The following is a 12,911-nucleotide window of genomic DNA, read 5'->3' as shown; positions in this document are numbered from 1 at the left end:
GCAACTTAAACATAATAAACATAATTCATATTATCTGATTAAACAAATAGAAAGCATCGTACCTCAAATTAATGAATGGAAATATTTTTAAAAATCAAGACCGAATAAAGTTTTTGAGTAGCTAGCCAATTCGAAACACTTCAATATAGGTACACTATATTAAACAAATGAACAAATAGTAACACAATATTTGATGAACAAATACACCTATACGTTCTTTGTGTGTCAACTTGTTTGAAAGAGTAAACACTTGGCGCTTTTCAAAGTTGAAATCGATGTGTTTGCAAATTAGAAGATCTGTTACAAGATTGTCATTTTAACACTTTTATCAGAGATATTGTGGAACTTCTCCATATTAAGATAAAGAAAGGAAGAAAGAAAAAAGATGTTGTCGAATTCCACTATAACAGTTATAGTGGAATTCGACAACATCTTTTTTCTTTCTTCCTTTCTTTATCTTAATTGTCATTTTACATACATTACTAGTACGACCGACTCAAAAATGAAAATTGAGTCATGTAAGTTATACATTAAAAATATTTATGGACAAATTGAATTTAAGAGAAGAACACAAAGAAATTGATGTTTATTGATGAGAAACTCACCCAAATGACCGTGAACAGTCTTGACAGGAAGATTCAGGTCATCCAAGGCACTTTGTTTCATAACAAGGTTCTCCAGAACTACATCGCCTGCGATCATAGAGACATGAATCAATAAATAATAATCTAGTGATATTCAATACCAAACAAAACAAAATTTACAATGCAATTGCGAGCTCAGCATAATAAATTACATAATGAAAATATATAAGTTGCAATAAAACAATATTGTAGAAATGATCCTTAAATCCTTGAATCGAGAAGTAGTTAAATATGCTGGTATTTTGAGAGCACTAGTCTGTTTGTAGATGACAATGTTTGTTTTTGAGCTGGCATAATCACATAGGCTACCAGGCAGAAGAGAAGCTGGTGACCATAATTCTGGAAGGCTTCAAGGGCCATGGTTTCACTGGTTAACATCAAGTGATCTGAGCCGAGCAAATTCTACTGTTCAAGATAAAGAACTATGGAGTTCTATGGAGAACTATGGAACCATGAGTGACATCGTATTGGTACAATTCAAGTCACATTTTTTAGATGTATTCCAGGTAAATGGAAAGCTAACAGAAATAAAAATTTTCTACATCACCTAGGAACCATACTAGGTCCACTTCTTTTAATAATCTTGAAAAATGATCTTCTATCAGTATTTGATTATGAGTTGGTCGCGTATGCAATTGACACCACACTGGTTGATGTGAACAAGGCTATCGTGACTGATTCACCTAACCTGACTGTGTCAGGTCTCATTGTGAAATGGTCAGTCTCTGTGTATTGTATCAGCTTGAGTTTGGACTGATACAAGCTTCTTTTGTATCAGCTTGCGTTCTAATGATTGAGTTTAATTATTAGAAGCTTATGGAGGACAAGACTCAAATAAGGACAATTGGCTATGTCTCCATCTCATTCTTTTCAGGAATTGTGTTGGATGGAATGGAGCACTGGGGTGAGTTTTCCTTTTGCAGAAGAAGGCAATCACTCGATCTGGCATCATTGTCGCCCACTGTTTTGTGCTGAATCGGCATTGAATGTCATCTGTCTTAACAGTTCCATATTTCTTGAAAACATCAAGGGCACCCTGGGAAGTATGAGTCTCAGGAGCGACTTTCACAATCACCATAGAAAAAATCTACTCAACCTGCCCTACGCATGACTGATGCACAATAGTAGGCTTGCACAATATTACTGGCAGCTAAACGTTACTTTTCAAAAAATTTCCTGTATTGGCAAACGCTCTCTTGGAGATTGGAGAGCACCCAGAGCAGCCTCATCTACCAGCCAGCCAGTATTGTAAGCAAGCTGCTAGTTTTCACCAGGAATCTGCCAGAGACAGTTTGAATTTCTTTCAGAAAATAACCCTTTTATTTTATGAGGGAGTTTTATGATTGTGGTCCACAGACTGTGATTAGATACATCTGCTTCTTTTCACATACCTACAAGTTAATTTACTTTTTGATATGTATTATAGCAATTTATTATTGTTCTTTGATTTGTTTACTAGTGGACATGCCTATGCAGTATGTCCAAGCAATGAACAAAAACACTATTTTCTTCTTCTTCATCAGCTTATTCCCGTTTCTATACGGGGTCGCTGTTTCTGTCTGATCAGCCACCACCAAGCGCCTCTGTCCTCATATTCACCATCATCCAGCTTCATTCTCCTGCCTCTCAACACAATCCCTCCATCGTCTACTCGGCCTTCCCCTCCCTCTTCTACCCTCTCTTGACGACTTTCCATGATTAGTTTTGGCAAGTTTTCCATCAGGATGCCATGAACAAAAACACTTTATAATTATTAAAAACTGAATTCATCATCTACAAACTTAATTTTTTACTGTAAGCCTCTCAGTCCACTATCAAAAAATGTAGATAAAAAACTTAAACTTCAGAATATTGATCAGATGAACGGCGCGTTCTACAATCTATATTATTAAAACAATTCCATAATTTTGATAAAAAAAATAATTAAAACTCATATACCGTAATTAATCTGTATTATATTAACTTTTTCTAAAGACTGTAAGAGAATAATACATCTTAACTCTAACATAATATCATCAACTCCTGCGGTAAACTGAGCATTTGTAAATAAGCTTAGACATATCCGCAGAAGTCAACAACTTACCTCCCCATATTCCAATTTTTAGCTGCTTGCTATCCAAATTCTCAACGTATTCTCCAACATATCTGTTCAACAGATCAACAACTATGCTTTCAAACACCATTGTGACCAAAATTTTAAAAACTAGAAACTGATTTGAAATTTAGATTCTTTTACATTATTGAAATTTAAAAAAGCATTTTCTTTTCAAATAGTAAAACATGCGATTGAAATGTTTACATTTTCTTCAGGACAGGCGTGGTTTTTGAATGCCCTACTTATGACAGCTTATTTTCTAATGTCACTGCACTCCTAATAGTTGGAAAATAGAATTAATCACTCAAATATGAATGACATAAAATTTGAAGTTACGTATGCAATAAATAAATAAAATTTACACTCTCACAACTTCACAAAACTCGCACTCTTGCAGGTTGCAGACAGTCTTCCACTTGCAGCTGCAGCAGTGCAGCGCCATACAAATAGATCAGCTGTTTATATGATAAAATTCCTAGGGGGGATGATAAACAAATCAAGGTGAATGAACTGGAGTAGCCCAGTTTTTATTAAAGAATTAAAGAATGATTACGAAATATGAACAATGAAGTAAAATTTTAATAATTTTAGATTGTTGGTTTATTGTTGAAAATTTTCAATATTATTCTAAAAATTCAAATAATTGGACCTCGTTTCCAAGCATACTTCCTGAATACGTTAACAGTAGAAACAATAAAATTGCTGGAATTGAGAAATACAAGCATGTGATATCCGAAAAGTGGACTATAAATTTCAAAATTGATAATGTTAAATCTGAGTATAATAGAAATAATATCCTGTCATAGAGATTTATTCAATACGAATGACAAAATGTTCTGCTGTATTACTGAATGTGTTTTTCAGAAAAATTTCGTGATGGTCAAAAACTACACCGGAAAATTTATTAATTCACTTTTGTTTCTCTCAGATAACATTTTTTCCAGATGGGTTCAGGATATTCCTGAAAGTAAAACATAATGGTCCATACTTTATATTTTCGTGTTTAATAATAATATTCGAAGACATAACTCACTTGATTATTATTTTATTCTTCAAAAATTATAATTATTCGACAATATCAGCTGACTATTTATTGAAAGATTTGATTAGGTTGGCAGTGGTCTGTCATTGGCGGTTGTTGAATTTTGTTTATCAGAGAAAACACAACATTCAACACACACAGTAAATTATTGCTACAAAATTTTCAGTTAATTCATACAGACCATAACAATCATTATTATATCAAACGGATTTTTCATTGATACGAGGTAAGTACAATAGTCTACTCCTGAACTTTTACTAAAACGATTTTGGTAACTAAAGTTACTTTTAAAATTTTAACATAAACTACAGCTTCTGTCTTTTTTCATTTTATAACTTGTACTTAGCAATCAATAGTTTATCTAATTACTACTAACAGCACCAATAGAAATTTGTAAAAAAATTCTGAGCTAGGCTGCAGGAAAATGATTTTATTTGTGTTATTATAATTCATATTGAGCTGTCAGCTGATTAAATACCCGTTGTTCGATCCCCTTACAATAATTTTGCTTTTTATATCTACCGTGGATCCCATCATTAACAGTTTGAAAGGTTTTCAATGATTGTCTTGAAATAATTTTTTACCAAAACAAAAGCTTTATTATTCAGTTCTAAAAATTTCCAATAGCCTATGCAATTTATCATGAGCACCTGATTCTGGGTTTTGATTTGGAACAGTGCAGTGGATGCAATCATGTAATAGATAATAAACTTCTGAAGAGTATCCACTTATAAGTAAGGGTCTGGGAGCACTCCCACGAAAAATTGTTTAAACTTTAGAAGACAATTTTCCATTCTGTTTCATAACTAATAGTAGCAACAAAATAAAAATAGTAGTTCATTTTAATATTTTTACACCAAGGAGTTGTTGTTATTAATAAGATTTGATATACGATAATTCATTAATTTATTTCGTAATAATTGGTATTATTGTATCTCTCTTCCACTGGCAGGAGTGCGTAGAGTTTTATGCACTCTTCTGCCTTGAACGCGTCTTGAGATCCTGAATCCTTACGCTCGCAATTAGAGACTGCCTGCCATACTACCGCAGTAATTCAGTATATTCAGTCCATGATCGGCAGTAACCAGACAGACTTCGTCAACGTTTAAAAAACTAAAAAATACTTGAGCTGGCTGCAGATAGTTCGTTTCATGTGGCTCTGTAGATGAACTGCAATTTTAAATATGAATAAGTCTCAAACTTTTCCACAAGTCCAGTGTTTCTTTATCTCTTAGTGAGTGCAGAGGGTAGGTGATGAGTTTCTCATGTACCAGCCTACAAAACTTCCTATTCTTCAGCTCACGAACACAAATTGGCAGTCTGTTGAAAATTTTGAGAGTTCGTAAGGGGTAGCATTCACGTGCTTTTGACACTCGCGAGCAGGGCAGGTCAATGTTGCCTCGTCTTTTTCTCGCAGTACCAGACTTGCGAATAACTATACCCTGGCCCGTGAGCTCGCTGATGCAAACTGCCTGCATGCGTACTCTTGCAGTTACAGACTCCCGATACGATCTAGCAGTTACAGACTGCTTGCCATCCTGCCAGTTTTAGACTTGCAAATTTCTCATCCTCAACTTGCACTACGTGGCTCATGATTACCGGCTGCCACCACTATGTGTAACTCCGGACCACTTAATCATCTTCGGTTGGCTCGCCATACACGACGTTTCCAACTACCAGGATACACCAGAACAGCCTCCTCCAACATAAACCACGCTATCTTACCCCGACCCAATTTTGAAATGGTCTAGTCTATCTGGAGTGATTCCTGGTGATCTGCCTGGTACCTTGCAGGGTGGTCCACGGCTATCTGGCATAATTTGTGTGCCCTTGCTATTTGTTCTATATTCTTATAATAGCATAAAGCATATTCTCATAGATTGACGTATGTGCTGTATTTTTGGAACTGCTGAGCTGTCTATCGGATTTCTCAGTCATCCCAGCTATATTTTCTGACCATCAACCCATACAAGCAACTATAAAAATTGCAGGAGCAGGAAGACAATCCAAAAACATATTGCCAATTAGACCGAAGCTGAAATGGGTCTAATCAAAAAGAGCTGAATACCGGAGGCGGCTAGAGAAAGTGATTAACAGGAAAGATATCTGGAATATTGACTTGGAAGATGACTGGTGCTATCTTATTGAAGCTATTAATAAAAGTCATCACTTGCATGGGTGGCACCATGGAAATGTTCAAGGGAATTCAAGGATGCAAGGTGAGTTGTTCGACAAGGAATGCCATAGAAAAAGAGAAGAAACCTTCAAATTACTCAATGAGTACAGAAAAACTGACTCAGATGCTATAAAGAGGCAGTACATTCACGCGAACTCGGAATACAAAAGACTCTGTGGAGAAAAGAAAAAGGCTTACTGGAAGAAATGTGCAGATAGTTTTCAGACGGTGAGAGACTCCAGAGATTTTTGGAAACTGGTTAGGCAACTTAAGAAGAAGCAACATATGGCAGGAGCAAGTATTTCTTTGAAAGACTGGGTGCAGCATTTCAAGGTTTTGTTGAATCCAATAGTACTGGCTGATAGAATGTTGTATCCTGAACCCTATGTGCGCGATGACTTTCTAGATGCACCGTTTCGAAAGGAGGAACTAGATAAGGTGATTCTTCACGTAAAGGATGGCAAAGCCCCAGGCGAAGACAGAATTCCGTACGAATTTTACAAGAATGCTCCAACAGTATTCATGAACAGATTGTTGGAGGTCTTCAATAGCATCTACAACTTTTCTCATGTCGTTCCACAGGACTCCCTTACTTCGATTGTGTTTCCAATCTTCAAGAAAGGTGATCCGGAGGATGCTTCCAATAATAGAGGAATATCGTTTGGTAATACTGGAGCAAAACTGTTTACTGGTCTCATCTTGGAGAGGCTGAAAACGTGGATCCATCATCACAACATCCTGAACGAGTTCCAGGCGGGTTTCAGACAGAACTACTCAACAGTGGACAATATCTTCAGTTTGATGGCCATTATTAAAATGCACCTAGCAGTTAAAAGGCAGAAACTCTGTGCCTTTCTTGTCGATTTTTCGGCTGCATTTGATAGAGTGGACAGGCATGCGCTATTTTTCAAACTATCAGAAATAGGTTTATCAACAAAGATGATAAAGATTATCCAGAGAATATACAGCAACACATCAGCCAGGGTATGGAGCTCTGAAGATCTGTCTGATAGATTCTTCACAAACACAGGTGTCAAGCAAGGCTGTTCACTTAGCCCACTATTCTGTTCTCCCTCTTCCTCAATGACTTAGAGGACGATATGGAAGGAGGAATAAGACTGAATAACATGTGCATTAAAATTCTTGCCTATGCTGATGATGTTGTCTTGTTTGCATCCGATAAACTGAGTATGACCAGAATGATTAGAGTACTGGAGGATTATTGTAGAAAGTGGAACTTGCTGATTAACCTGGATAAGTCCAAAATCGTCATCTTCAGAAACGGTGGAAGGCAGGGGAGGCTTGGAAAGTGGTGTTTTGAGGAGAGGCCAATAGAGGTTGTCAACTCGTATAAGCATCTGGGAGTAAGATTGTCCACAAAGCTATCATTAACAGAGCATTTTAGAGAAAAATCACTCTCAGCAAAGATGGCTATGAATCACTTCAATGATATCCTCCTTAATGATGGGATACCATTCAAATCAAAGCTACAAATCTTCGATCCAGTAGGAAGGTCTGTAATTTCTTACGCAGCACAGGTGTGGGGAGGAAGAATCTATGATGTGGTTGAAAGTATCCAGCGTTTCTTCCTTAAGAAGGTATTTTGTCTCCCATCATACACCCCGAATCAGGCTTTGCTTCTGGAGTTCGGAGTCTGTCCAATCTTCCTGCATACAATAAGGCTACACCTTCAGTTTGTAAAGCGATGTTTGAATCTGCATGAAGGAAGGTATCCATGTATGCTATTGAAATTGATGATTCGAAGAAGGTTATTTCTGTATGATGACTGGAGGATGCTGGATGACTTATTTGGCATTCCATGGGAGGAGATAGCAGCAGGTAGCTTGAACATCGACCAGACGATTGACAGGATTGGAAGTAAGCTGCGAGATCAACAGATGCAGCGGGTCGCCATGAGCCAGCGGTACACCATTCGCCGAGAGCTCAATCACTGGAATGATTACATTTCTCAAAATTCCAGCTTTCAATTCATCAAGTGGTTCTTCAAAGCAAGAAATGAATTGATCCGACTCAATAAGTATTCATTCAACGGGAACAGGCTCTGCTCATTGTGCAATAGGAAGGAGGAGGTGGATGTCACGCATTTCATTGGAAAATGTCCCATACTCGTCGAGTTCAGATGGCAACACTTTGGCAGAGCAGCATTGTCACGGGAAGATATGAAGAACTACCTAAACGGAGATGACTGGCTAAAGATAGGTGCATACTGTGTTGGTGCATGGAAATACAGACACTACTTGATTTCAGAGTTCAATGGATAGTGCGTTGTGAACTGTTGAATGATCACTAAGGGAAAAGTATTTGAAAAACAAGAATATGTAGGCCTAATTCTGTATGGAGTCTACTCATGACAAACCACACCGTTGACCAAGGGTTTAATGCTTGTTATAACTAAAATTATGTTCTTGTATAATATTATCTAGGAAACAATGTTAAAATAGAAGCAATTATTCATTCATTCATTCATAAAGCATATTCAACCATTAATAACTCAATTCAATTTCAGGGATTACATTTAGACTACACAAGATGTCACTATCACCAAGAAAGAAAAGTGATCACAATTTGTCAGCCAATCAGTTTCAAGAGAAGCTTCACACTTGGTAAGTAGCGCATAACGTAATGGCCCTTGGCTTCCATTTGAATCAATAGAAACCAGGGGTCATCTCGTTGTAGTGTACAGTTGATCTAAGTTAATGGCCGTTTTCATACTTGTCGATTGTCGGCAATCATTTATTGACCTTCACACAGAATTTCCCACCGATTGACTGAGAATCAGCTGTTGGTGAGTATTAGCCAATCAGAGGACAATTCGATTCAATGAATTTATCACAAAATAAATAATGGACTCAAGTAGAAATGTAAAATAAATAATTTAATATAACGATTGAAAAATTTTCAATGAATAACTCCCTGTACCTGCGTGGTCTAATAAAGTCCGTGTGCAAGGAGGATAATATTGAGTGTTGGCTGACAATCTTCACATATGTATTAAAAAATAATTCTTAATAAGTTTGTTCAGTTTTTTTTATCAGAGACAATTTACGGTAGGTTACTGAGTTGATTATAAAATTGATTATTAATTATTAATCAAAATCATTCACAAGTAAGTCTAGTAAAGAAGTTGTACAGAGTGATTGATAGCTGTGTAGTATTATCTTGGTAATCAACTTAGATTGAATAAATTGTATGAATGAAGTTAAGAATGACTTTTCTTTGTGCGTCTGTCTAGTTTTTTGATGACGCAAAATTTCAATGTTTATTTCTTATTCTTTCCTGATTAATTTTCATTTAGAAAGAATTTTACCTTTAATAATAATGATAATAATAATTTTGCTTTCCAGATATGGGTCAATGGGGCAGGATGAAACCTTAAAGGTCTATAGTAGATGGGAAATTAATCTGTTTTCTTATATCACTTTTATTATAATCAGGCTTTGCAAATTATATGAATTTAATTTTATGCAATAAGATTCATCTTTCCGAAACATTATTATTATTAGCTTAGTTTTGTATTTTTGATTTACAGGTTGAGAGATCAGGGTCTGCTGTCTGAGCTAAAAAGTCACTTGCGCATGCAAATGGTGACCGCTCTACAGGATGGATCACCCTCTATCAACCGGCAGTTCTCTATTTCACCCAAAATTCAGGCTCTCACGGTTCTCATTGCCGATTTCTTCCTACAACAAGGATACAACTTCAGTCTGTCTGTGTTGACTACTGAGGTGAGAAATACCATCTAGTTACTGCCAAACTAGTTGAATTACCTGCGTTGCCACCTTCATTATCAAAATACAATTTTAAAAATCACTATGCTATACAATTTAGCTCTTGGCAAACTAGTAGGATCGCTTGTTTCAACAGATTAATTCTTAAAATACTATTTTCAAAAACGATAAAATTTAATACAATTTTAAAAAAGGACAAGACTATAAATTTTCTAATTATTGTATCTTATTCGTTGTCAGAATTAAATTCAAGTCGATAAAATGTTAAACGACTCTCTACAGTGAGGTCCACGTTATATTGGCAGTATTTATTTCACACTAGTGTTGTTAGCCTTGTCTATCATTCGACAAAGCCGATAGCACTATCCTGTTCTAGCTCCGCAACGTTTCCTGATAGTTTTTCAACAATGTAGAAATTTAATTAATTATTATCCTTCTTTATGGTCTTCCTAAGTATCAATAAATCTGTGGTTTTTTGACAATCTCTTAGTCTTTTTCATTTAATTATTACAGTGTCAAGGCAGAGAATCGATAACGCTGTTCTCCTATCTTCCTCTACTATCATTATAACGTAGACTTCACTAGATTAGATTATTTTTCTAGCCGTTGTTTGGCAGTAACCGCTATCAGTCTATAGTTATGAAGTTAAGAAGTATTCGAATATTATTAATGACAATTTTTCTTGAATATCGAAAAATTTTGACAGACGTATGAACTTGACCAAATTCAATTATCTTTTAAAACTCGAAAAACTCCTGCATAAAATGAAAACAATATGATTGTGAAATTTTAAGTGAATGTAAGTGTATTTTCTTAAGACTCCTTCAGCAACAATTAAGTTGGCTAGCTCCTTGTTAGTCTATTATCTTTGTTATTATTATCGTTTTTTAATAATGTAAGTGAAATTACTGAATTTTGTATGATTTGCTTGACAGGTGCCATTCATCGGGCAAATGTTTTCACACCTCTCGCAGTCCTCGGTGAGAGAGGGACTGGAAAATGGACGCTTGCTTGCCGAGCGTTTCTCGGCTAGAGATGTGGAAGACATTTTGGAAACTTTGGGCATGCCGCCGGGATCCACAATGCATGCTGAAATTCTGTCCCTGTACAATGATACTGAAAACAAAGATTCTCTACTGGTTTGCATCATACGATCCCTGACGTTCCTAAACTCTGAAAAATCCAAGTACGTTTACAACATTATTATTATTATTATTATTATTATTTTACAGGAGTTACATTTTTCTCAAAGGTTGATCTGCAGATAATCATCATTAAATTCATATTTGAACTGTTGTATAAATAAGAATTAGAACAGTTTTGGGCTTAAGCCTCTCGTACTCTTCTGGAAGTTGTGTAATCTATACTATAAGAAAGGAAAGAACTGGCTTATACATGTACGGGATAGGAAAATTATGTTTGACGCATCATCACGTCTGAACTACTCGACTGATTAACTTGAAATTTTGCATATAGATTCTTAATTTACCGAGGATAGTTATAGGCCTATTTTAAATTCTTCAAGATTTCAGTAGGTCAAGTTTTCAGTTTGTCAAGTTCTTAAGTAGACCCTTGCGGAGCACGGGTTACCTACTAGTACTCAATAAACGAATATTATGGCAATATCCAATTATAATAATATTTTGAAAGCCTCAAATATGAAGTTTGTATACTGTTTAAGCAATTTATAATGAGTCGCAAAACATAGAACACGTAAACTTCCATAAATTGTGAAGTGATGAACATATCCTATTTTTGGACCATCTCTATCAAAATTTGGGAATGGAACAGTTTCGGGCTTTAAGTATATTTTTCCTTTTCCAATCATTCATAGTGATTCAAGAATAATAATCTATGAATGAATGTACTTTTTATTAGTATTTTATGAATATCTAAGTCAGTAGAGTAAATGTTGCGAAAATAATTGATGACACGATTCTGAGGACCATTCATATAATCACAATAATTAAATTTGATACCAATGAGACGGGAGTAACCACAAATAAGACCACAATCAATCAATAATTTTTATTCAATTGAACACAATATACATAAAAGAACTCAAAATACAAAAAATCACAATCAAAAATAAACTTATAATAAAATACAAAAACAGGCTTCATGGTGGGGTGTGCTGAATCAATGAATCAATTAGATCAATTAGTCGCTTATTACATCCATATCATCTCAGATATTCACCAATATAAATCAATTTATTTGTTCATGAAAGATGTATGTATGGTTAATACAGCTGGAACAAAACAATATTACGAATTGAATAAGGAGCAGTGGTAATAGTCTATTTAGTAGTGGTCACCAATTATTAACCTTATTATCTTACATTATATCACATAGAAGCAAAATATAACAGATTGAATTACATATCACATATCATTTCTCTTATCTCTAAAGACTTCACAGTGTAAAGAAAAACTCTATTTATCTTCTCTTCTGAAAGGTTTGACAACAGTACCATCAACTATATTTTGGTAAAATTTATTTAAAAATTTAATTCTACAGCATCTGTACATAGGACAGCGCAACATAAAATGCTCCAGAGTTTCAAACTCTCTGTAATTACATCTAGAAGAATTCTTGGAAGAGTCTATCCATGTTTCTCTATCTCTGAAAAAATACCCCTACCCGATGCCAGGCGCAGATGAGTTACGATTCTTGTTCTAGCAAAGTGATTTCATGTTAAGTTGCTCTCCTAAAGTGAAAGAAGTGTTATGTAATAGAATAATTATAATGTTAAAATTATTATATATCATATTTATTCTGATAGTTATAAGTTATAATAGTAAGTTGGCTACACTGCAGGACAGGCTGGACATGATTAGACGCTTGGCAGTCTAGAAAACTAGTATGTCTCTCTTGAACTTTATAATCTATTTAAATAAACAGATTAATCATTATAACTGATGTTTTATTTATTGAGTGAACACATAACATGGCGCAATTGGTATTTAGTTTTGAGTTTCTAGTGAATTAGTTGTGTTGAGCTGTGAATACGTAAACTGGATTTACAACTACAGTCTACAATGGTGGCTTCTTGTAATGTCCCAGCTAAGTTGTGCCTTGATGGCATCCTAAGTGAAAACTGGAAAAAAATTGAACAGTCCTTTCAAATTTATCTTTTAGCCTCCGGACTAAAAGAGGACAGGTTGCCAACACTAAAGCTGATTGTAAACCGCACAATATCTTC

The 12,911-nt window shown here is 35.3% G+C and overlaps 2 protein-coding genes across 2 annotated transcripts in view; one reads left to right on the top strand and one right to left on the bottom strand.

Annotated features, from left to right (window-relative positions):
• Nucleotides 1-3,178, bottom strand: part of LOC111061494 (vacuolar protein sorting-associated protein 13) — a 119,968-nt gene extending 116,790 nt beyond the window's left edge. The window contains exons 1-2 of the mRNA XM_039435127.1: nt 2,728-3,178; nt 606-692 (exon numbers count right to left, since the gene is read on the bottom strand). Coding sequence (XP_039291061.1) covers nt 606-692; nt 2,728-2,827 — 187 coding nt within the window. The 5' untranslated portion in view covers nt 2,828-3,178. The remainder of the gene's footprint in view (nt 1-605; nt 693-2,727) is intronic.
• Nucleotides 3,179-3,866: 688 nt separating this feature from the next.
• On the top strand, nt 3,867-12,239 carry LOC120352837. Its single transcript, XM_039435126.1, has 5 exons — nt 3,867-4,007; nt 8,485-8,581; nt 9,508-9,703; nt 10,642-10,892; nt 12,227-12,239. The coding sequence occupies exons 2-5, from the start codon at nt 8,508-8,510 to the stop codon at nt 12,237-12,239; spliced, it is 534 nt and encodes a 177-aa protein (XP_039291060.1). The 5' UTR covers nt 3,867-4,007; nt 8,485-8,507.
• Nucleotides 12,240-12,911: the final 672 nt, after the last annotated feature.

This window comes from Nilaparvata lugens, chromosome 8 (assembly GCF_014356525.2).
Source record: "Nilaparvata lugens isolate BPH chromosome 8, ASM1435652v1, whole genome shotgun sequence".
In the NCBI taxonomy this organism is placed as follows: Eukaryota; Metazoa; Arthropoda; class Insecta; order Hemiptera; family Delphacidae; genus Nilaparvata; species Nilaparvata lugens.
The sequence above is the reverse complement of the archived record's forward strand: the minus strand, read 5'-3'. Positions and strand labels throughout refer to the sequence as shown.